At 34.2% G+C, this 27605-nt stretch overlaps 1 protein-coding gene across 26 annotated transcripts in view; it reads right to left on the reverse strand.

Annotated features, from left to right (window-relative positions):
- LOC126967614 (dystonin) overlaps positions 1 to 27605 on the reverse strand; it is a 338791-nt gene that overhangs the window by 151648 nt on the left and 159538 nt on the right. For 17 of the 26 annotated variants that reach the window (XM_050812147.1, XM_050812146.1, XM_050812143.1 and 14 more), the window contains exons 1-2: positions 15795 to 15918; positions 8066 to 8738 (exon numbers count right to left, since the gene is read on the reverse strand). The exons of 6 other annotated variants lie outside the window; for them this stretch is intronic. In XM_050812147.1, the coding sequence (XP_050668104.1) occupies positions 8066 to 8686 (621 nt within the window). In that variant the 5' untranslated portion in view covers positions 8687 to 8738; positions 15795 to 15918. Of the gene's footprint in view, positions 1 to 8065; positions 8739 to 15794; positions 15919 to 27605 lie in introns of those variants that run through there. 3 more of the 26 variants (XM_050812164.1, XM_050812163.1, XM_050812160.1) reach the window with 2 other exon arrangements.

Below are 27605 nucleotides of genomic sequence, written 5' to 3' on the forward strand. Positions count from 1 at the left end.
TGGGGAGCACCCGCCCAGAGGTGAGAACAGTACTCCATGTGAGGCCGAATTTGCGCCTTATAAAGTTGCAGGCGGTGGCTTTTAGTGAAGTACTGTCTCGCCTTACTGAGTACACCAAGCTTTTTAGAGGCCAGTTTGGCCTTCTCTTCCAAGTGACCACGGAACTGAACGTCGCTCGATATATCGACGCCAAGTATGCAAATACAGGCTGTGGCAGTTAGAGGAGTGATCTCGAATCGAGGGGATACGACAAAGGGTTAGTAGTTAGGGTTTTTAGTGGTTAACGCACAAACTTGTGTCTTCTTGGGGTTGAATTGGACTAAATTATGTCGGCCCCATTCCGAGACTTTGCAAAGCATAGTCTCGATTTCAGACACAAGTTTGTTCCGGTTCTCGTCGACGCTATCCCGTGACATGTTGGCACGGCCGGTGTAGGAAGCATACCCTGTGCTGTCATCTGCATAGCACGCAGCCTTGCGGGACACCAGCGTTTATGGGTTTTAAGTCGGAGCATGCACCGTTGATAAAAACCTTGATGCTCCGATCAGCCAAAAAGCTAGTGACCCATTTGCACAACTTCTCGGGAAGCCCATAGGATGGCAGTTTCGTTATAAGCGCTTTATGCCACACCCGATCGAAGGCCTTCGCTATGTCCAAACTCACCGCCAACGCCTCTCCCTTCGACTCAACCGCTTGCGCCTATTTATGGGTGAGGTATGCAAGAAGATCACCAGCTGAGCGACCCTGACGGAAACCGTATTGGCAGTCGCTGATCAGCTGGTGCCCCTCTAGGTATCCCAAAAGCTGGCGGTTGATGATCGACTCCATTACTTTGGAGAAAATGGTTTGCTTGATTTTAGGTAAGGTAATTTTGGAAGGTACCTGTTACTGCAAAAAAATAAATGGAGAGGTTGAAATAGGGGATGGCACTTTGTATTGAAATTCGTTATTATCGAAGATAAGACCATGAAACTTTGTATTCAGACACTTGATAAGAAATGATTAATAAATATTTGTTCGAGTATTTTTGAAACTTTGACCTACATGGGGATGAAATAGGGAATTAACGTTCACAGGAAAATACTATTAAAGAGACTGTCCACAACGACAAGGGATATGCACTGTATCATAGAAGAGGGCTGCCAGCAGCGGAAACAGCAGTTTGTATGTGTATTATTCGAAAAGTATCCTAAAGATAAAAAAATGCCCAAAGTAACTATTCAACGCGGACGAAGCTAGCGCGGGTAAAAGCTAGTATTTGATATAGTCTCAAGTATTCTACTGATTTGAACTTCAAGTTATTGTTGCAACATTTATGCAAATTGGCAATAAGTATGCTAATATATTATCATGATCACACGATGCGCATGCGCATTGCGCATAGTTCACGGCCAATTGGTTTCGCGTTTTCATCTCACTGGACGGAAGGAAAGTATTGTTTATTACTACTATACTGAAATACTTGCGATCATTGATGGAGTGCTGACAGCCTATACCTACTATACCCAATATAGGATAGGATACCCAATTTATACCTATATAAATAATAATATTTATATAGGTATAAATTGGGTATAACTCTACACCTCGACAAAATTAATAATTCATATGATATTATACTATAAACCCACACCTAATACATGACACGAAGCGTCTTACTGTTTCAAGGACCGTTTGTTAGCTTTCACAGCAGAGACGAGCAGGACGTTCAGCTGATGATAATTGATACGCCCTGCCCATTACAACGCAGTGCCGCTCAGGATTTTTGAAAACCCCAAAATTCAGAGCGGCACTACAAGTGCGCTCGTCACCTTGAGACATAAGATGTTCAACTTCATTTGCCCAGTAATTTCACAAGCTACGGCGCCCTTCAGACCGATACACAATAATGCTTACACATTACTGCTTCACGGCAGAAATAGGCGACGTTGTACCCATAATCTAGCCGGCATCCTGTGCAAAGGAGCCTCATGTATAAACTTTGCGCCGTATTTACGGCTAGAAACAGAATTTTGGGTTCAATCAAGAATCATGAGCTGTGCTGTGTAAAGCATAACCCCCTTATTCATAATAGTCTGCTAACTTCTTCATTGACCTAAGTCAGAATGAGAAAAAACACTCCTAAGCGGCTGTTTAATGTTAGCGGACCATTATGAATAAGGGGGTTAATGTGTAAGCTTAAATTACTATGTTTCGGTCTGAAAGGTGCCGTAGCTAGAGAAATTACTGGGAAAAAGAGACTTAAAATCTTATTTATCAAGGTGACGAGCGCGGTTGTAGTGCCTCTCTGAATTCTTGGGTCTTTTAAGATTTCTGAGCGTGGGCGTATCAATTACTAATACAAAAAAGCAAAAAAAAAACAGGAAAGCCGTCTTTAAACTTAAATCTCTAATAAATAAATGCAGTATATTAACACAGATGACAACAACAAAGTAATTTCAATAAATCAAGTAAAAGCAAATTATGAAGTAGACACATCACAACATCTTGAACCTTTTCGCCTATTCGATATATTTAAATGTGAACTTTAGCTCACGAGGAATGCTAGATGTCTATTATTGCTTTACGTGCAGTTTCACTTCTCTCTTTGTCTTCCAGTCCATTTGTGATCCAGACGTCGTGACACAGATTCTGTTCCAAATGGCTATGTTTATTTCTTATCTACAAATCTTAAGAAAATAATCCCACGCGAGATAATCCCTGCAAATTATGAAGTGGTTATACGGGCGGTCTCCTGTATATTTCATGACATGCCACTATTTTTTTTATGGAATAGACAAACGAGAAATAATCGCTGTGAGGAGCTATAAAAAAAAACTATGGCAGTGTCGGCAGAAGTGAAAACTTAAACATTAACATTTGTGCATATTTGAATATTTTGGAATGGTTGGGGAATAATTTCGGACGAATATCAGGCATTTATGTGGTTAAATACAATATTCATTTATTTTTGTGCACTATCGTACACAAAAGTGACAGTTTATATTAGGTAACAAAATTTAACACTTAAGAACTTTACAATTATTTTACACTAGCTGACCCGGCAAACGTTGTTTTGCCATATAAAGTATAATTCACGCGATAGTTTTATAAGTAATAAAATATTGCCTATATTATAGCCTGTACATCATTTTGTTCTGTTGTCAATAGTTTTTGCAGCGCACGCAAAAATAGGTTTTCGATTTTACACCTTGTGTTACAAAATAGCAATTTTATTACGGATCCCTAATTTTGAAAAAAAATATAGCCTATAGCCTTCCTCGATAAATGGACTACCCAACACTGAAAGAATCATTACCAGAGATTAGCGCGTTCAAACAAACAAACACTGCAGCTTTATAATATTAGTATAGATTAAAAAGTTTATCTCTCAGAAAAATCAACTTTCATCCATATGTCCAATGACCGTACGATCATCAAGTTGAAATAGCCAAACTAAAATTAGTTAGAAGTATAAATCTTTCAACCATAATTTCAACGACTGTCTTACGAATTTTCATTCAGGCCACGTGTCCAGACGACAGTCTAACATTTTACACCCATCCCAAGAAAAGTGCTCAACTCCGCTAAAGAAGTTATTTCATTCCAGAAATGGATACCTCATACTACTCTCTATAGCAACACAAACCTTTTTATACGTATTATTATTTTATTAATCATTTTTTTACTAAGTAAAGCCCATTCAACTGTATCTGGACATAAAAAACATTCAGTAGTTTTGATTTATAGATGTATAGATGAACATTACACGTGTCCACTTATTCAAAACAAAATAACCTCATCGTTGGTTTCAACGTTACAACTTTTTACAAGCACGCGCTTTTTACAGGTACAATAACTTATCGGCCTAAGAACAACGCGTAAGAAACCCCATTCCCGTTTGATCAATTCAAATAGGCTAACAATTTCAAGGTTTTTACTATTGTTAGGAATGGTATTTCATTTTCAAATATAAACGCTTCAATAAACATGTACCCTAAGCCTAAGTTACTACTTATATCATGTCAACAAAATGTTCCTTTCGCAAATAAGCCCGGAAGAAATATACATTCAAACAAAATATTGGTTTTCAAGTAGAGGTAAACACATAAACAATCATAGAATATGCTTAGTGCATTTATGTAAATGCAATTATTTTGACATTACTAGAAACTATTTTATTTATAATTTACCTTTAGAGTGGCATTGAAACCAATCGAATGACATAAAAACTTTACCGGTTCGTGAAATTTTTAACACATTTCTATCGCTAACCTAGGACGAGGTAGTTGAATTCAATAGAATAATAGCAATCTGCGATATGTAACTGAGGAATCATTACAGCAAATAATGTCAATTTGATTGTATGTTTGTTACGCATTAAAGAATTAAACCAGACACTGTCGCGGGCAAAAACTAGTCGTTAATAAACTACAGAAGAACAAAGCAGATATCGAGCTAAATTTATGGAGCTATGCGCGATACAAAAGTGTGTACGATAATAATTAAGCTTTGAATTAGCAAATCAATAAGGATTGCTATAAACGGAATGACGTCACAAAGAATGGTTCATTCGTGCGCACATCATTTGCATCTGAATATGATGTCCAAAATACGTTCTATGGGTCTTCTGATAGCTGTGTGGAGGAATATATTCATTTTTACACAAATAAAACAGGCCTACTGAGGTATAGTGAGTTTCACCATAAATCATTTTATGGTATAATATATAATATACGGATCATGTTCTAATCTGATGGATACAGCAGTACCAAACAATGAACCCCGCCCATCTCTTAGAATAAGAGGTAGCAATTTTGGAACTCAAGTTGCCACGGCCGTGACAGAGGCTGCTTGCATCCATGTCAACTCTTTCGTACAAACTTTCATTTTATTGTTCCTGTAAACTTTAACTTTTTCTCCTTTCTCTTCCTCCTTAATATGTATCTATACGCGATATAATCCAATTCTTGAATATTGTCATCTTTTCCAACCCTCGCAACATTCCCTCCTTAAGAAGGGATCGTATTTATACAATTAAAGTTTTCGTGTAATAAAAAGATTAAAGTTTGACGGAAGTTGCCAAATCATTTAGAATTTTATAGACAAATTCTTTGGGGGAGGCCTTAGTCTAGCAGTTGACGTGTTCCGGCTGATATGATGATGATGATGACATATTCATTATAATACCTACAATTGTTACAATGATGAGATACGTATTATAAATGATAGGTAAATATAGTAATGGCAAACAGCTTTTTACACATGATCAATAAATAACTAAGAGAGGAAAATCCAACAACATACGAATAGAAACCAGTCATATTGTAACCAATGTTTCACACAATGCCATAAATAGTGAAATAGGAACTATTGGACCACCTGTGGCATCACTCACATTCACGTACAGATGTAAAGATAGTGGTTGTTCGTTTCGCATGTTAAATAAAATTATCTTGTCGTCCTGTTTCACGTACATCATTCTAATTAGATATTATTGCAACTTCAAATTAAATGGAAAAACAAATGAACAATCGAGAACGCATCGAAAATACTGAATTGCAGCTTTTTAATAATCCAGTAGCCGGAATCATTTCAGTCAATCAGAATCAAAAACACAAAGTAGAAGTAGCAGTATACGCAGTGTTTGCCCGGGGCTGGCTGCAAAATAACAGCGCACTGTACCGTTGTATGAATGGTGCCGCTGTCATTGTAGAGACATTCTATCTAAGTTCGTTCATTGCAATAATGGACTATAATAGAAATTAATCGTAATATAGTTTTATTAACAATAAGGTCCACTGAGTTTCCTGCTCTTCTCAGGTCCTTCACTATTTTTTGGTATACGTGATAAGATTTACCAGTGGGAGGCTCCTTTGCACCGGATGCCGTCTAGATTATGGGTACAATACGACAGACGAGCGCAGTGCCGCTCAGAATTTTTGGGTTATTCAATAATCCTGAGCGGCACTGCGTTGTAATGGGCAGGGCGTATCAATTACCATTAGCTGGACGTCCCACTCTAATGTTTACACATTACTGCTGCAAGGCCGAAATAGATTCCGTTGTGGTACCGATAATCTAGCCGGCATCCTGTGCAAAGAAGCCTCCCACTGCTAAATAGTTAGATTTTAAACTATCAAGGAGTAATGAACTCAAAGATAATTAAGGTATTCTGAATTAAATCAATCAATTTACAAGCACACACTTGAACTTATCAAGATAACGTGAATGGCCAATTTGCTTTTAAGTAATAAATAGAATCAAGCATCTCATAAGTATAATGTGAGTTATTAATACTGTTTCAGTTCTGATATGAACAAGATTTACTACGAAGATTAATGAGGGACATCTGAAACTCATATATGAATTATTTTAAGAATACATCAATCCAATTATCTTATGTAGTTTAAGAGATTCCTATTCTGTTGCTATTTGTCCAAATGACAGTTTTGAGTAAGAAATATTTTTTTTTTATTTATCCTTCATCATTTTATAATTTTAGATAGCTGTCGCGGCAGTCTCAGGACAAGTTACTAACGTCCGCAGTTAAAAAGAGTCACTGACAGTCTTTGCCAGTCGCGCAGGCATTTTCAATTATTTCGGTGTGAAATTATTGGTGCTATTTAGAAAATTTTATATCTACGAAAGATACTATCGCAGTATTAAACATATTTAATATTAAATTCACAGCACGATTTTAATTTTGCAAATGACTTTCCGTAACACAATACGAAGAAATTTTGTTTGGAACTGACACAGGCAATGGCAGTTACCTATTTTGCTTTATTAAACTTTGATCTACTATAAAAGACAGTAAAATGTCCAAACATACTATGATATTTATTTGGAGGACGTATTACCAATAAGGAGGTAGCAGCGTTAAAAATTAACGCATCATTTTATTGTAATGAAAGAAATAGTAACTGTAAGTTAACAAGCAGATAAAGATAATATAATTTTATTGGAACAACACCTATTTAGAACACCATTTTCAAGTGTCTCATAAGGTTTAGTTATTAAGCCTGAGTAAGTCATACGTAAATTTGTATATGGATGACTTGATTGCAAGTTTTATGAGGATATATTTATACGTTTATAAAATTATCTTACTAATGGTGAAAACCGCATCAAAATCCGTTGTGTGGTTTAAGTTAGAGTTGGCAGATATACAGACAGACGAGGAAAGTATAAAAAATGTAGGGATAATAATCAAATCGTGATTTTAGATTAAGAATTTTAAATTCAAATGCATAATATCGGAATTAAAAGACGAAAGACAAAAAATTGTCACCGTCGCGCAATTTTCTCATGCAACACTTTTATACATATATTGATGTAATACTTAATTTCCTACTTCCTTAGATTTAAATAGCAAGCAAGTTAAGATGTAAACATGCTAAGGTTACCGAGCCCATTATGTTGTCTGTCAAATTAATGACCAAGTTGTCGTTTTAATTATTTAAACAATGATTTATGAGGTGTTCTGAGCTGATCTTTATAATACTGTATTATATTTAAAGAGAAAAGTATGAGTTAAGTAGTTATAATTTTTATTGTTTGTATGATATGAAAGCGGTTTAAATTTGAGTACAATTTTATATATTGAATGCAGCAACTTACAAAGTTATAAATATAAAATACTAAATTTGAAACAAATACGAGTAAGCACGTAGTTTTATCACTTACTCTTCAACTTTCCGAGTTATAAAGTATTCAGTATTCAGCAAGTAAAAAATAAACCTAAAGTTTATTTGATTTTTTTAAATATAATAACAAAGTTATATCTATTTAACGTTTGAAATTACTTTTATTAATTAAAACTACTTATTATCAACTTGCGAACATAGTCTAAAATAAGAATAGTTTTATTCTAGATTCACACTAATTTATTTTTGAACGTGATATTCACGAATTACAGCTCCTTTGAATCCAAGAAATTGGTTTATCTACAGAGTTTTGTGTGTACCTTACTTACCCTGACTCAAACAATTTTCATTAAATATTTTTTTATGCTTAGACTATAACATTTTTTTAAAGTTTTATATCGTATCTTACGGATTAAAACGAAAATGTATAAAAATACCTTCACTCTTCTCGGTGAGCTCGATTCGATTTCCAAATTCCTGTAACGCTCAGAGGAGCGACGCACCTCACGTCCCCTCAAGTCTTCCAGCGACGACTTCTCTTCACCTCGCGTAAGCGTGGTCACCTTCCTCACAATTCTGGTAGTGATCCTTCGCTGCCCTTGCTCATCTTTCTTCGAGATCTTTGTCGACTCTAGTGATGAGCCGAGGACCTCGGTCGACATGCGTTTGTTCGTATGAATCGCCTGCAACTCCGACACGCCCCTACCACCGGCTGAAGTCGGCACAGCTAAAGCGCTTTCTCCATCGTACTCGAAATGTGTTTGATTGCCGTCATGGACTATTCTGCCATTGTAACTCTCTTCTTTAAAAGAACCAGCGCGATAACTCCGCTCCATACCGGGGTAATTACCATCGTAGACTGTCTCATGTCTTGTCAAACTCTCCCTCAAACTCCTCGGTACATTTGGGAGGTTGAGACTCGTCGTTATTGGAGATCCCACTGACGAAGATGATTTCTTCAAACTCGACTTAAGTGGTTTGGAATCGTCATTTTCTAGAGTGCCTTGAACAAAGAGGCGCTTACTGCTGCCCTCTTTGACGAATCTGTACATCGACATTGTTGATTCGTTCCTCGCGGCTTCAAAAGCCCGAGAACATAATACTGATGCACTGGAATTGTATTATCACCATATTACGAATTCGATACACGTTCCCGGCAAGCGCCCTACAAATCTCTATTAGAATGCGTTTCAAAGAAATTTAAAATATCTTCTAGAACCTACCTACTCAACTTAAATACAACTGATATTCATTTTTATAAGCTTGTTGGCTATCATTATATTTGGAACTGGTTTAGTTTTTCATGCCACAATGTTTGCAAAATATGTGGGTTTGAGCAATGATTCAGAAATATATACCAATTAATATTTTAAAAAATATATTGATATCTATAGATAGTCTCCGGGTTATGGTAAAGCAGACGAAGAAGTTTCTGTCAAAATAGTGAAACCTGGCAATGCAATTCAAACAAATTCATAACCGATCTTAAAAAAAGAAGTAGTTCCTAATTTGTTTGTATTATGAGACAATTTTTTTTCCAATTCTCCGTCTTTTTTTTAATATTATTGTTATTATAAATATTTGTGATAACTTGTTAAAATTAGAAGGGACGCTATTTTTAATAATCTAATTTAAATAAAGGTTCAAAAATCCAGAAAAGTAAACCCTATTTCAACTTGAAATAGTTATATTAAACAATTTACCTGTTTGATTGCAACAATAGCAGAATTACAACAATTAGAAACCTGTAAAGTTTCTATCGCGATCAGAAAAAATCTCGATCAGTTAAGTTGAATGAAAGCGAGTGTTAAGTTAGTTGGTAATGCACGACACGATTGGATTAGTGGATGGAGTCTCCGCGCCGCGCCGTAGTTGGTGACGCGACGAATATGGTGGCGCCCTTCCGGAGAACGACGCGACGTCAAGGAAACACACACACTCTAATATTGACTTTAATAACTTTGGCTTTAAACAGACAATTTGAAACATCCTGGCTGGTAAAATACGATGAATCGGATTTCAAACAACAATAATCTACAAGCTCGAGACAAAAAAAGATATGAGATAATACATAATAGTTTAAGAAAAACTATAAAACACGCTTTAATAGAAAACTAATTTTTAATAAGTTCAAATAGGTAGTAGTGTGATTAAACAAAATATTTTATTGTTATAAAGCGAGGGGTGTATAAGATATTTTCTGAAGATATAATACTTATTTGATACCTAGCTAAAATAAGGGTGTTAGAAATAGATTATTTAATTGAAATAGATGATCGACGTAATACTACAGAAATAATTTAATAAAAATTACAATCTGATACTTTTGAAGTTACTACAACCCTTAACTATTATGAACTAAATATAGACAAAAAGCTTAAAGGAGAGAGTGCTAATTTGCTGAACTATTGAAAGATCAGTAGCACTAAACACCTCAGAAAATGTGAAAGAGAAGTGAGGATAAGGAGACTGATGAATTTGGAAGAAGCGTACAGAATCTGTAAGGGCCGAGGCACTTGCCCTTCTGCCCTCGTCGTGAAGAATAAGGTACAATGGCACTTCGGACACGTTCCTCGCGATTTCAGACAAAAGTACTGATTTCTTCGGGATCGTACACGCAACCCACCAACGACCAGCCATAGATTTGACACGAAACAACAACATCTCTGGTAACAAGCATACACTCAACAAATGTCCTTGACCTGAAGGCTTACGTCAAGTGTCAAGTAAAAACTTGCAGCAGACACGACCGTCGGAATAAGAATTACAATGACGTAATACAAGCGCTACTTTGATATCAACCGATTTTTAATCCATATCTGTTTTATTTAAGACCAATATAAATAATAAAACTACATAGCTAGCTGGGCCCTGCGGTTTTACTTGTGAACAATTTGTGTGGCCTGTGTATTAGAATAGGCATATACTGTCCCGGACTTGTTTAAGATGAACTATTTATATTTTAAGTATATTTCTCGCGAAATACATTGTATATGGTTAGTACCATAACGTAAAATCATACATAAAGCAGTTTAGGAGTGCTATTTTATTTGACTTTCTTAAAAAATCAACATTTAAGCTAGCTGCGCTATACCCATGCGTATCCCTCATGAAACAGAAATTAACGCTGTCAAAAAAATAAAACTATTCAGCTTTATATCATTGGTAAAGATACCAACGAAATAATTTAATTATTTTTTATAAATAAATTTAAAGGAAAAAATTTCTCTCAACGGCAATTTTAAACAAGTTCACTAACATTATTTAGATGTGGGTCACATAAGGCTCTGGCTCATTAGCAACCGGTCTTAAAGCTTATTGGGTTGTAGCAATGCATAAATGCTTTGGAGAATTTAAGAGATTTTTAAGGCAACTTAGGCTAACATTTTACATATAGAGCGCAGAGTGTGGCAGAAGGAGAATGAAAGAAATTGTAGAGATGAGAGCTGTCGTTTTTTGAGACAGAATGAGAAACGGTGAGTTTCAGAGCTATGTTGTGATAAAGAAGAAATAGTCATTATGGTCAAATAAACAGGATGGATAAAAGTATACATAAATTTATACAGCGAATGTGAATAGAAATTTTGGAAAAACCGAGTCACGATTAGAACAGGAATGTCCTAAAAGATATGAAGTAGGAAGAAGTCAGGAAAGCAAGTAAATCAAGAATCGCGGCAAAAGATAATTTGTGTTGTTGAATGTGTTGTTACATTAGTGAGCATTCTAATACTGTACGATTAAGTAAGACCCGAGTTACCATTGATGTCTAAACCCTCAATAATAACGCTCTTAATCTGTTGTCAAGAATAATTCCTTATATCGCTGAAGCCTTATTAAGGATCTAATCGTAATCTTAAAGGAAGAGACGATAAATGAATTAGGATGAAGCCACACACCCGACAAGCAAGACGTTCAACTCAAGCAATCGTGAGGTCAAAATAAGTTAGACAAAAACTATTAATAAAAATTGGAGGCCAAGTATTTCATCTAGAAACTTTGAACTATTGTAAAAAGTAATCGTTTCTTGTATCACTTCGCGATTCCGTGCCGAAGTAAGCATTAACTTAGATTTTGACATCGAAACTATTTGTTATTGGGTTTTGAGTAAATTAATGATATTCATGCTTTTTGTGGCTTCATTGCAGCTGGTTGTTTCAAAGAGTGAAATTTATGCGTACAAAATTACGATTTGGGTAAAATTTCCTTTGTTGCGAGATTAAGCTAACAAAAATTGGGGGTTAGGCGGAATTACGTGGCAAATATTTCTTTTAATTGAATTTTTAAAGTTATACTTCTTTAGGCGCATTATACGCACGTGCAACACAAAAGAAGCAGGGTGAAGTTGGTTCCTAAAATTTTCTGACGTTTGCGACATTCGTTATTTTTTTCTCCATCCATTATTAAGATAGGCAAAGGGTTCAAGCCCGTACAGCCATATTCGTTATTTAATAATTAATTGTCAAAGCCATCGTTGCAAGTTTTTTACAATATTGTTCTTTCTACAAACGTAGAAGAGCACGAGAAATAAATAATTTTAATGATTTTTGCTTTGTTAGGCCAAAGAAGTATAACTTCTTGCGTGCATACATAAGTACACACACACTTTTTTTATACGTGTGACCATATCCTATGTGAATATCTGAAACAAAGCTTAGAGCTCTGCTATCATCAGCTCACGATAAAACACGAGCTTCAGCTCACGGTGGTAGACTATGCTTTCTTATTATAACAATTTATCTAACTATTGAACGCGCACTTCATACATCGAAATTTATTGATTGAATTACATACCAGTCTGTAGTTTAAAACTTTCCATCAATGCCAGAAATAAAATCGCGAGGCCAATAAATAGTTTACAGAATTTTTGTCTGTTTGTCGGTTAGCGTGCTAATCTTAGAATCGGCTAAATCGAATTGAATTGATGTATTGTGGTGAGATCGACGTAATTTTTTAGTGTTTGTTTAATTCTAATGTTACGCGTACGCTATAACTTTGATATAAATTAGTTTCAAATTAAAATACATCAAAAAAACTAATACATTTGAATTATATTTTTATTGGGATTCACCGAAAATGCCATTGGCAGTTTTGGATTGATTCACAACACGTTAAGTATTTAGCAAGCCGTTACGTACAAACAAACAAACAAACTGAGGCTACATTCATGATATGCTAATTACGGGTTGCGAGCGGGTGATGTGTATGTTGTTATGTCATAGTATTGTTCAATACACCATACACATGTTAATGTTTACATTTGGGTCAAAATGTACGAAAAACCCCAATGCTTTTATATACTACTTCTATTATCTACTGCTAACGAACAGCCGCCTCCCATTAAATATTTAATGATTAACCAAAACACCTTAGATATCTGAAGTATTTAATTAAAAGTAGTGATTTTTATGCGTAATTTTAGAGCAAGATTAAACACACAAATCTTTTATAATAGTCGCAGCCTCTAATTGCTAAGTATGAGCAAAGAATAGTGAAGTTTCCTTTGTCCATACGAAATCCAAAAATTAGGAATAAATTTAAAAAAATAATGTACAGTATTATATTTTTCAAAAGAACGTAACATAGAATAGTGGGAGAGTTAATGCGCGGTCTCTTCTCTCTCATAGTACCAGTTGTTTCCGAGGCAGTGGTATTGATTTAAATGAATTGACATCAGTAATATTTATAAATAACTAACTGACCCGACGGACGTTGTTCTGCATATAATAAATAAAATAATGTTTTTATATGAATTTGTCAATAATATATCATAACATCAAAAATTACTTTGCTTTTTTATTTTTACAAATTGTTTACAAATTTTTTACAAATTGTTTCACAGCAGAACTGTCAAACCGTGCGTCAATAAATTCTCTCGTAGAAATTATGTATGGACACATCAAAGGAAAAACAAATTTGTTGTTTTTATTTAATTTAGCAGCATTTTCCTATTTATTCACCTTTTAAACCTTCCCTGGACTTCCACAAATAATTCAAGACCAAAATTAGCCAAATCGTTCCAGCCGTTCTCGAGTTTTAGCGAGACTAACGAACAACAATTCATTTTTATATATATAGACTAGCTGACCCGACAGACGCTGTTCTGTCGTAATAAAATGATAAGGATTAATATTGTATTTGTGTGTGCAGCTTTTACATTACCGCTTTTTAAATGAAAATTTTTTAAAGTATTAAAATGGATCGTTAAAAGATAGACATTTGCCATCGCGGACTTATCTTTAGAACTATATAATATACACAATTTCACAACATATTATTTTTTTCGAGACCTCCAACAAGTATCGCAAATGAATACAAAAATCTACACAAACACTTAACAAATTATATACTAAAACCTTCCTCGAGAACCACGCTATCCATTGGTCTAAACAGCACGAAAATCGGTGCAGTAGTTTTTGAGTTTATTGCGAACAAACAGGCAGACGGACGGACGCAGCGAAGGACTTTGTTTTTTATTGTGTAGTGATAATTAAGAAAATGTACGACTAAAAGAGAAGAATTCAACTTATGTAACTGCATGTATCAATAAACTAAGATCAGAAAGATAAAGAAATACTTGAAATGCAAAGACAATAATTGTGCACAGATAAAACATTGCCTAGAAATAAATACATACATAGGTGATCTTAGGACAAGCAAAAGTCTATAAACCTAACTGATCAATGAAACAAGAAAAATAAGCTCTTAATTACAGTCATATAAGCGAAACGAGATGAACCTAACTCGAGCAATTTAAATTGTGTATAACTCAAGCCCTCGAGCCTTCTACGTAGGTGGTACTACATTTTTATGATCCAATAAGACATTAAATCAATACATCAAAGAGACAATTAAATTCAATGTTAAGTAGAGTCGTGGGTTGCATTTTTTTTTGCGGGGGACATGGCAATGGACACCTACATTCAGCCTTGGACTCTATACAGGTTAAACATAACTTTAAGTACTTATTGGACTTTTGCTTCCCTTTCGATGTATTATTTATTGTCTTTAGTTGTGTACTATTTCTTTTAAGAGTTATCGTAATGAGTTTCGGTAATACAATTAATTTAGATTATTTTTATTGAAATTAGATTTATAACAACTGCAGGAATTTTTATTACATAATATGGACAATGAAAATTTCTTAGTGGAAGTTAATCATACTTAGGTATTTTAAATGAAAATAAGGGACGAGATGAGCAGGACGTTCAGCTGATTGATACGCCCTGCCCATTACAATGCAGTGCCGCTCAAGATTTTTGAAAAACCCAAAAATCTGAGCGGCACTACAACTGCACTTATCACCTTGAGCCATATGAGGTTAAGTCTCATTTGCCCAGTAATTTCACTAGCTACGGCGCCCTTCAGACCGAAACACTAATGCTTACACATCACTGCTTCACGGCAGAAATAGGCGCCGTTGCAGTACCCATAATCTAGCCGGCATCCTGTGCAAAGGAGCCTGCCACTGCTGTTTCATACTATTTATATAAAAGTATCGAAATGAGTTGCGTAAATACAATTTATTTAGACTCATAACCAAAAACTTTTTACCTATAAAAATAACAAAATACTGAAATTGAAATTTGTAAATAAAACCTCTGAACGAATTTTTGGATTACTTAAAGACAAAGGAAACTTATCAATGGAAGCTACTCATACTTGCTAAGTAACTCCAAGTGTAGTTTAGAATATTTTTTTTAACTTTGCAGATATATTTTTGTACTTAAATGATTATGAAATAGTATAAATATTTTATTACTATAACAAATTTCTAAAATGATTCCAACTATTTTTCTTTACTATCAAAATTGCAAACAAATTTAAACGTAAAAGATTTAACATGCAATAATAAACTCGTGATAAACAGTTATTTTATGCTTGCATGAAATTCAGTAAAATATTATATTTCTAATACGTGTTATTTTTTAATGTAAACAAACCAGCTCAGAATATTTAACAATGTGGTAAACTAAGTACGTATGCAGTGTTTTTCAATTTATAATAATTTTGTATCTTTTGCTAAACCATCGCTTCACGTGTAACTCGATGTACTAATTTGTTTTTTATTTTGCTCGATCACACAAGCATATGTCACATGAAAACAAATTCTTTGTTCCAACAATGAGAGCCTATAACTTAGCGCCACCGATTCGTCAATCTATTTACCGTTATCGCTACCGGTTTTTCGCGTATCGAATTCACAACACTAAAAAAATAGGCACTGCACTAGATGTTCGCTTTCGATCGTTGCGCGTGCGGTTCGGTCGGGGATTAGCAGGTGACTGTTGTTCTGTTCACGGCGGACGCCGGTTGGAGCATCCGACTGTGACGAGGAGCGGTGGAACAACACTGGCCTCGCATTTGGCGCAGAAAAATGAAACTTATAATGAAGAACACAAGTCATATTTTTGGATGGTGAGATTTAAAGCAATCTTGTGTACAATATTGTCATCACCTACGGCAATTTTGTCCTAGGACCTATAACTATACTTTCAAAATTTTAGCTTAAACCTGGCTGGATGTGCTCCTATGAAAGGAGCGATCCCCATGTCTAATTGATCTATGAATCATATCTTATTAGAGGCACGTTCGTTATCTCGTTGTAAAACCCCCCATCATAGATATGCCATAGAAAACCCATAAATGAACGAAGTCTCCATGCCAAAGGTTCAAGCTTTTGGCAGTAGTTTGTGTTATTATTTTATGAAATAGGAGGATAAACGAGCGTACAGTTGAGTCATCAGCGCCGTCCAAACCCTATTGAATAGTCAGAGGAGCTACAGGTGCATTGAATCTTTCAGACGAATAAACTTTTTTGGGATCTCAAAACAACGGGCAGTTCATCCGTTAATTTGTTTGCATAGGGAAGACGTTCTTTGAAAATCATACTGTTGCTAAACCTCAAGATGTTGAGGATGGTATTAGTGGGACGACAATTTCGACGGCAGGAGTCTGCTGATTGAGCTTTTCGGAACTTATTCAAGAGAATAAGGCTTCATAAATTTCAGCTGTCAAATGTCAAATATAAAAATGAAACAAAATATTATTAAGTTTTAAGTAAGTAAAGTTTGAGCAAAGTCTAAGTAAGTATATATCTCAGCCTCACAATTGTCGCTTTTCAACAATGAGGTCTACTCCTTGTCAATTATGTTTAGAATTGATGAAGAACATGATGAAGTATCGATATCGATAGATTAACAAAAATCTATCGATCCGTCTTCAAAATTGTGTGTAAAAATTGTTTTAAAAATGTATTGTCGATGGATTACCATCAAAGATATAACATAACATTTTCAACAAAGGACTTCCGCTAAATAACGAGTGATTCTTTTAATTATTACAATCTTTTAATAACCTTCGCCTGTATGTATGTTTGTTTGTAACCGACTCATTTGGGCGCAATTTTGACCTTTAAACAGCCAAATTTCGTTCAAACTTCGTAGATTTATCGAGGACCGATGACAATACATTAATTAGTTAAATTTATTCCATTTTTCAATTTCTAAACAAGATTTTTGTTAATTTATATAATTTTTTCATCTATCGTCGTTAAGGCAGGAATTAATGTTAATTTTAAATTTCAACCATTATCTTTTCAACCAAAGCGTCTTTTTAGTTTTTTTAAACAATTTTTTTTAACCTAAACAATAAATCATGGATCAGATTGTGACGCCTTCAAACTATATCACTTCAAATAGTCAACATTCACCTGTGTTGTATATCCTATCAGCACTAATGCAAATTGATGTTAGCAAGGGCACAAAAACCTTTAATGAAATTATAATTAGTATTAAGAGCTGAAATATGTCGTCTTGCCATTTGTACCTCCCACATTCGTATCTCAGATACAATTTATGACATAATGATAAATATAGGATAATGGTAATACCTACCTACAAATTTTCTGTAATTTTATTCAATTTGAAAAAATAAAAAAGAAACCGTAATAGTGTCAATAACAATAGAATTATCTCCAGCACATCAAAATCGACCCATTGACCAGACTAGAGGCAGACACATAAATACACAGTATTTAAACTAAACCCCCCTTTTGGTTCAGAGACAATTATACTGTTTCATGTCCTTTGATTTTATATTCCATTAAATGCTTGTTATTTTTCCTTCCTATGTCATTTAAATTCCAAACAATTCCTTATTCAATACTAAAACAAAATATACAATCCCGTCAAAAATAGATGAACACATTTTTATTTACATAGAAAAATGATACAAAATGTTGTGTTGAGGTTAGCGTCATCTAGTAGGTGTTAACGTAAGCTTTTTCAAGCGTTAGCTTGATTAAATACACAAACCTTATTTGCGCTTTGTTATAAGCGCCATCTAGCGGCTGCCGATAAAGCAAGCAAGCTATATCAACAGTTTCTCTGACAACTTACCATGATAGTCTGTCAGATTGCGTGTACAAATAAGATCAATTTAGGTCTTACATACAATATCTAAAATATACAAGTTAAGTTAAATATTAGAAATAACAAAAATATACCAACCGATTGAATTACGGTGCACAAATTTGTCAGTGAATCTACCATTGCCGATTATAGATGGCGTGAATCGGAGATGTCCTAAAATCAGAACATAGGCGTCGGAAGCCGGTCGCCGTTCTTTAACGGTAAAACATAACCGTCATAACTATGAATAAAAAATAATTAATTAAAAAAAATATTATCTGAACCTTACATATTTGTTGCGTCTAGAGTCTAGTCTATAGAAGCCTTTTGCTGTTAGGCAACGCATGAATTACTTTTGGGTGTATGATAGCTACGTCTTACTCTGAGATAGTGTGCGTTTGCTCAAATAGAGGCTAACTGATCCCACTATTATTTCCGACGTGTTCACAGCTCTCACAAACTTCATCTAAGCGGCCACTATTCAAAAAGATAAACGTATAATCAATGCGAAAGCGTCTTTGTACACTAACTAATTAGCACGAAAATTAGTATCGACATAGAGGTAAGTACATGAGTTTGAGAGTAATGATATCCTGGAAAATGCGAATTCCAGGCGAACTAAGTTGTGAGAACTAATCTCTCTCCAGAGTTGCCAACCCTACTAAATAATATAGTATCCTATTGTATTGGAAGCCCAAGTACTATATTTCTGAAAAAGGCATATAAGTATTATATTTTCCTGTCTCTTCCACCAAAGCCAATATTGAAGAGTTGTAGTTTTTCTATTTCTACAATTAATAATAATAATAATAGTGGTACTACTAGTCACTACTTGAAAATGACAACAAGTTCGCAGTGTGCAGATTTTTTTTTATGGAATAGGAGGACAAACTAGCGTACGGGTCACCTGGTGTTAAGTGATCACCGCCGCCCACAACACCAGAGGAATCACAGGAGCGTTGCCAGCCTTTAAGGAAGGAGTACGCGCTTTTTTTGAAGGTACCCATGTCGTATAGTCCCAGAAACATTATAGATTATAGAAATATTTTAAAAATAATATCATTTCTTCTCAGAATTCAGGCAATATCCGCCTATACAGAGCGTATATTATCTGTAATATTACAAATGGCGAGATGCAATCTAAAATTCATTTAAGCTGAAAAAGGTATTTAGTAATTCAAAGTTTAATTGCAAAATTAGCTATGCGGAATTATTTAAAAACAATAATTTATTAATAAAGGCTTAAATAAGCAAAAAATACTCTTTTAAGTAATAAAGTGGGATTAACTGTAACAGGACCTCTTTTACTAATGACTTTTACTTTGACCTAATGTTTTTTTTTCATCTTTTCGTTATTTACTATATTTTGTGAGTAACAATTTTAGAACTACTATTTAGAACCGCAACTTAGACAGACAGAGTTTGCAGTACTATTGCCCCTCTAACAACTTCACGTCTTCTTCTTACGTCTTTTTGTTGTAGCTAGTTCTCTTGATTTTTATAAAAATTTTAAGATACTGTTATTATAAATAATTTAAAAGAAATATTTTTAAGTGACGATCAAAAGAGCTTAGTTTAAGCCTAATTGAATAAAGATCTTTGATGCTACGGAACCTTTTCGTACCAATAAAGTAACTATTTTACACAAATAAAATTTGAAAGTAAATTTTATGAACGTTGCGGGACTCGAACGTGCGACCTCTCGCGTTTCGCGCGAGCGCTCCGAACTGAGCCAACCGTTCGAGTGATGTATCGTCATAAAATCTTGTATGCTTTGTACAACTCTCAGGTTGTGGCTTCATCTACAGGATCTACTTTACAGTTGATAACCTGCTCAACCCCAATATTTGCATATTAGGAAATTGACTTGAGATGTCGCTCTTGTAAATCTAAACAATTTCTATGTAACTATTTAATCTAGCTTATGTCAAACTACGCCTCCGTCTTCCGTCATATTATTATCAATAAGTACAGTAAACAGGAGGTAGTGGTGGCACCGTCGCATTGCTCAAGTGGTTGGTAGGTGGTAGATGGTAGTGGGCGTACCATCTGCGGCGCGACCTTGTGTGCACCCACTGCGCAGGCGCAGGTCACTAGGAACTACTTTTTGTCGAGGCAAAGTGAATGTGCAATTGGACAGTTGTATGTTATTACAATATTTTATATGTATTGTTAATTGGATTGTAAAAAGATCGTTTACTTCAAATAACGATGGACAAACGTGGGATTCATTTTGTCGAAGGCAATCCATCCCCGTCGGTTAAAATAAGGACGTAATAATTACTTCTAATATGCATTCGTTGGTAATGTAACGTTGCAGATTCGAGCATTATATAAATAAATAAAATAAAATCTGAAAGGATTTAAGCATTTTTCATTTATTTTAGGCTTCTATTTCTGCCGTGAAGCAGTAATGTGTAAGCATTATTGTGTTTAGGTCTGAAGGGCGCCGTAGCTAGTGAAATTACTGGGCAAATAAGACTTAACATCTTATGTCTCAAGGTGACGAGCGACAAGAATCCTAAGCGGCACTGCATTGTAATGGGCAGGGCGTATCAATAACTTTCATCTGAACGTCCTCGTCTCGTCCCTTATTAACAAAACGTTCATATTTAAATTGTTAGTCAGATTAGAACATACCTACTTCGTGTTTAAACAAAAATATTGGTATATAAAATTTCCCAAAAGAAATCCGTCAGCAAAATTCCACGAATTGAAGATGAAGAACGAGATTTTTCCGGTTACATGTAAGACAACCGAGCCGGCTAATAGAAATTATACAATCGTGATTTTGTCACTTGAGTCACGCACGTCGTGGGAATCAGTGACGCTTTAGTAGAAATATAAAAAGATGGATCAAAAGCGAGTCAGGCAAAGAGTTTGTTTAAAGGGTTACTTAGTTCAAAGTCGCGTTCTACTTCAATGGTGAAATTAGCCATATATCAGCAATAATAACTCGCTATAATCATCGCTATCCTCCACGTGTTCTTCAGAAAAGACGGACAGAAAGGCTCACTATGAAGTGATCCTACACAAGTTTCTTGTTTAAATTTTCAGGTTAAATCAAATAACAACGCTGCATCATTTATAATTTTAAGTCATATATTTTTGCTTTCCTTTAAGGAACATAATAATATAAAAAAAAAAATTGAATTAGGCGTTACTTTGCGGAAATCCATAATTATACAAATGATTTATGTTTTCTTTAGTGTTAATTCCGCCAATATTTATTTTTAAAACAATTCGACACTTGTTTCGACAAATCTGGCACAAGACCAGGTCTCGTGCCAGATTTTGGCGAGACAACAAGTCCTGAGGATGCCTCGTGTAGAGGCGAAACACGTGTCGAATTGTTTTAAAAACAAATATTGGCGGAATTAACAAAAGAAAACTTAAATCATTTATATACACAATAATATAGTTATTATAATCTAGCCTTATCTAAGACTACATATAATCTAGCCTTATCTAAGACTAAATAGATTAAACTAAGAATGTGTCTCTATAAAGGGAAAGTGACTTTGTTTTTGTGTCGTTTATAATAATTCATAAATGACACGTATGAATGTCGAAAATCGTTTCATAATTACCATTTTACCGTTCACCACCATTTCTGAAAAGGCTGAGCTTTTATGAGAAGAAGTCGCAAGAAACTCATCGCCAATTAAACAAATGTCACAAAACACACTCCGTGCGTTATTGTGTTTATAAATTAAGACTAGCTGACCCGGCAAACGTTGTTTTGCCATTTAAGTAAATTATTTTTAGAGTTAGACCGTTTCTTGGACATTGCTTTATTTTTCTAAAATAAACGTAGCCTAAGTTATACTCCTTATTACATCAGCTACCTGCCAATAAAAGTCGCCTGATTAGACGGAACATAATATACATTTAGTAAAAAACGGTTATTTCAATATTACAAACAGACACTCCAATTTTATTTCAAGGAATGGTTAATTCACACAATATTTTTATGAATTATAGCCTATATGTTATTCTGGTGTGTAAACTATATTATTGCAAAGTTTCATCAAAATCCATTCAGTAGTGTTTGCGTTAAAGAAGTTCATACATACATCCAGACATACAAACTTTCACATTTATAATATTAATAGGATAATTTAAAATTACTAATTAGACTTTTTGTTATAATTAGAATTTCTGTCTTTTTGACCAAATATTATGACTATAGGAAATGATTTTACCTAAACAAGAACGTTAACAGTTTTATTGTGTAAAGTTACCGAGGGAACGTGATAAGGAATTGACAGGGAATTGCATTGACTTAACATGTTATGTCTCAAGGTGACGTGCGAAATTGTACTCGTAGTGCCGCTCAGAATTTTTTGGTTTTTCAAGAATCCTGAGCGACACTGCATTGTAATGGGTAGGGCGTATCAATTACCATCAACTGAAGCTCCTGGTAGTCTCGTCCCTTATTTTCATAAAAATTAAACTAGTTAATAAACGGTATTAAATAAAATTAGTTATCCAAATCCGAACAAATCCTTTCGCATTCATATATAGTGTACGTTTAGGAGTTTTTGTATTACAAAAGATTCTTTATATTATAATCTACACGATATACTTATTATATATCATATTTCTTACCGCTGACAACTTGTGTGCAAGTTTTCACGATTATTGGATAAGTTAAATAATAATGTGCCGCACTCGAGGTGACCATGCTTGAATGTTGTTGACTTACGTCATAATAACTCTGAAGATTTACTAAATAAATAATCTTTTTATTGATAATTAATAAAAAAACCCATTTGTGTTACGAATTGCTTATTATTCAATGTTTATTTTATTGCCCGGCTGAAGTAATTGAATTCTATGTTTTTATTATTTAACCATATTCTTCCGTGTTTAAGCATATTTCAAGGATCTCGGATTTTAACAACAAAACTATAGTTTTTTATGGCGATAAGGGACGTGACGAGCAGTACGTTCAGCTGATGGTAATTGATATGCCCTGCTCATTACAATGCAGTGCCGCTCTGCATTCTTGAAAAACCAAAAAATTCGGAGCGGCACTACAATTGCGCTCGTCACCATGAGACACGTTAAGCCTCGTTTGCCCAGAATTTCGTGTATCGTTTAATTCTACTAAGGGATGAATTTAAAGTTGGGGACCGAGACAATAGCCTTGAGGAATCGAGCTAGGTTACCTCGCACAAGATCGCCATAGTTTTAATTCAGAATTAGAAACATTTTTTATTTATTACAAACATAATACAATTTACAATACAAATGTAATTTTCTTTACAAAACTATGTCATGTAAAATAGTATTAGTGTACAATTAATAAATTTTCGTAAAATTTTATATAGATTGAATGACTAGCATGGCTCCAACTGTATTTATTTATTGATAAAGGCTTACCAACTAAATACAATTTATTAACTTATACACTGAGAATTAAACAAATATAATAAAATAGTTTAAATGTACTTAAATTATAGGTAGGCACAACATTACTTTAAGAAATACATGTGATATTTTAAAATCTAAAATCTATAAATTTTGGAGAGCAATATAAATTTGTTTTTTAAAATTAAGAAAGTTTGAAATGAAGATATCAGTGTTTTTATCTATATTAAAAATACAATTATATAATTGTAACATTAGCTGTAGAGGAGAGTTTAAGCCATAATTACTGTGGTCGAATTTAATGTGCATTGGGGAAAAAGTACTAAGCCGACAATTGAAGGCAAGACATGCAAACCGATTTGTGATAAAAGCGAAGGACAGTCCATATCATAGCTTAAAAGTTTATGTAAACACAGCAATTGTGAAGCATTTCTACGTATTCGCAGAGATCTCATTTGAAATGTATTTAATCTATTCTCATAGCTATCATTACGGATATATTTAACTGTAGTTAACTTAACTCCGAGTTAGGGGTAGTTTGCGGATTTTTTTCGCACTGTCTATAAAAAATAGAAATGTAAAAGAAAAATGTTTTCGTCTCATATTGTGTAGTTATATAAATATTTTCGTAAAATATAAGCTTTATATAAACCGTCAAGAAATGGTTTCAATTATGCGCTCCTTTAGCGATTTTCTTTCTATAGTGAGACAAATAGAACGAGTATAGAAATGATGTGAGGAACTCACAAACATTTGCTAATTTTCTTACTTCTTTAGATACGTCTGCAAATTATCAAGTAACTGGGAGGTCTTGAAGTGGGTGATAATCATGTTGAAAGATACAGACGAAGCTAATTAAATAAAACACAATTGGAAATCGTACAGCTATCTAGGTCCTTAGTAGTCTAGAACTATGCCTGTTGGCGCCAGCGGCGACCTTGCCCACGTGCCAACGACACTCATTAACAATTCTTGCAAGCTTTTAAATATTCATTGCCCTTACGTTACAGACAAAGAAATCGTCGCATTATTATCATTTTATTGAAACATGAGATTAAAAACTAACTAAATTATGACAGCCATCAACAAACAAAATAAAAAATTTATTGTTTTGATGCTGACTGATTCAGTAAAATAATTGATAAACACATGTCGAATACGGGACATAACATTAGAGATAAAATAAACATTAACAATGTAATAATTTATAACACTACACTTGATAATGAATCTTATTGAAAGAACCAATAATTTACCAATGTTTATACATAAACGATCACCTGGTTAAGAATTGAATATCGTGCAAGTAGAGAGAAAAGAAGAAACAATTATAGATAACCGCCGGAGACAAACTCAAACCAAAACGTTTGCAGATTTAAACCTACCTTCACGGTAAATGAACTTAAACAGTCGTGCGATACACAGGTACAATTTTTTATAAGAAACAATATTGAGTTCCTAGAATCCGAACGGTTAATTCAAAGAATTTAAATGTTGGTCCCAAGATACCTCCCTGTATTACACCTATTGTCTAAAGTTTTGAATGAAGCATTATTCAGAATAAATATAAATGATTTTCTTATTTTGATAAGCCAGAATAAAGATAAAACTCACTCAGTTGTACGTTTTGGAACTAAACTTGGAGGAACTATTGAAACCTTAATTAAAAGCATTACACAGATCACAAAGCCGTCCTTAGCGATTTGTAAAATTAAATATACGACCTAGATAAAACCGCTTCTGTACCAGTATTTAAAGAACAATTGATGAATAATAAAAAACGAAACGCGTAGCAGTTGACAATGACTTAACTGTATAAATATATTTTTTATCTCGTTATTTGTATGCCAATTGGCGTGGGCGGCGTATTTCTATGTCCTTTTATGGTCACGTGTACAATATGTACAGTATTTCGTAATTCAAAACAACTCCGTAATCTAATGACGTCACATCATCACAAATCGAGGTCTTGGTCGACTTATCCTGAGCAAAGTGTAGACAGACGAGTACTGAGAGTGACCCCAACTTTTGAAAGGAAGAAAATTACTTGTGTGAAGTAAACAAAATTTCGCTCATTGATGACAATGATCCTATCTCGTACTATTTAGTAATATTTATTTAAATAGTCTACACATAGATTATGTTTCATCGTGAAGAAAAAAATGGATCCTTCTACTTAGCAAAGTTTGTGTTAAGCATATCATATAATATACATTCTATAATGACATGTATACGGTTAGAAGAATAAATGAATTGAAATGTTTGTCAAGAGAACAACCGTTTTGTTTCTTATCCATTGTTCTTTGAATAATTCGAACCAGCACAAAATTCGCACTAGAAATAACAGTTCTCTTTAATACGTTCAGATGAATATAACCTTTTCTTCAACGTACTATTGAATATCAATTAATGGTCAAGTTGTTCTTCTATTTTCATTTTCAAATTCAAAAGTAACATTCCTAACAGCTAAACTTCTCAATCGAAGTTCATAATGTCTACTCCTAATGCTTCGAAAGCGAAAGTTCGCTCACGATTATATTCAGAGTCACATTACGTCGGTATTTTTTGCTGATCCAAAATGTCACCTTACAACATCATTGTTAAATCTCGGTCACTCTTCTTATGTATGAGTATGAATAATGTGTCAAGAGTTTGAAGATAATCTAATTGCTTTAATTATCTAGTAGGGGATATCTAGGGTTTTTATGTGCTCAGAAAGACATATTTTAACTTATTACCGAATCTGAAAATCCATAAAATATAGGATATGTTTATTAACGTAATGGACACAAATGGCATAAGGTTTTGAGTGATATTAAAGCAAATGAAAACCTAATAATTTGTCGAATTATCTTCAAAAACTTGGCTTCTGTATCAAATCCAGGCACAACCACTTTGGAGACATGGGAGACGATGATCGGATCACTGATGCGATGTCGTTCAGTGACGCGAGCGCTGAGAGCAATGAGAAGACTGTTAAGATAAATTATGCCGTCGAAAACTGATTATTTTATGGTATAGTTTGAGTAAAAATTTATTTATTAACCCATGCCGCCTTAAATGTCTTGGTAAATGTGAGAAAAAGGTCGTAATACTTAGTACAGATAAAGCCTTACCACTAGGTTGTCATATTTTTATTATTATATTCACTAGTATGTCTGTCGTTGTCTTGATTTATATATTGTCTAATCGCCTAAATATTCTATTGTTTACTTATCTTAACAACGTTCTATTGTCATGTCTGTATATTTGTACCTATTCTTTTGTGTTATCAGTGAAACTATTGTAGAATATAGTCAATAATTCAATATTATTCATTATTCAAGCTGAAACGCCTTAGCCGTTGATAATTCAACGTTTTACATAGAAGGATAGGCAGATGCCGATAGACCATGAGAAAGCCTTGTTAAATTGAGACTGCCGGCTGAAGTTTGCTAAGTTTCTAAATATCTACGCCTCGAACGACGATGAGTTTCCTTATAGGACCATGATAATAAGGTGTTTTCTCAACGTACCTCAAGAATTAAATGAGGAATGTGTCTCTACGATCTATCGCAAGCGTTTAATGCAGTTAATGAAATCACAAACAAGACACTAATTGTACAAGTCTGATAATATATAATCCATATAAACATGATGAAGCCATAAAGGATGCAAACATAATGTTTTCTTGGCATAATATGAATACGAGATATGTGTGTCACGGCGAACGCAAATAAGGTCGTAAATTATTTGATAGAAAACGCCTATTTTGTATAGTTAAAGTTTAGCACGAGCCACTTGATATATTATACATTATTAAATTAAAAGAACTCCACTTTAAATGCTAGTATGGGTTGTATTTGGCGACAGAATATCTTATGAGTTTTTTTTAAGAAATAATATCTAATGATGTAATGAGAACGATTTAGAGTTCAGAAGAATGTAGCGCATTGAGAGGGAAAATACAGAGCTGCTTTGTCCATATGAAGTGAAAGTACTGTACGAATTAATACAGAAAATATTTTGACTAACGTCGACCTAGACGTTATTTAAAAATCAGGCATATACTCAATGTGGCCAGGTCAAAGGCACCTAAAGTAAGACAGTTTGGATGGAATGGCTGCTGTCAGTGGAAGATATGAAGGTGGAGGGTGAATCTGGCTATGTATGTATGCGTGGTTGATACAACACTGGCTGGAGGATTATCAAG

This window comes from Leptidea sinapis, chromosome 13, assembly GCF_905404315.1.
Source record: "Leptidea sinapis chromosome 13, ilLepSina1.1, whole genome shotgun sequence".
NCBI lineage: Eukaryota > Metazoa > Arthropoda > Insecta > Lepidoptera > Pieridae > Leptidea > Leptidea sinapis.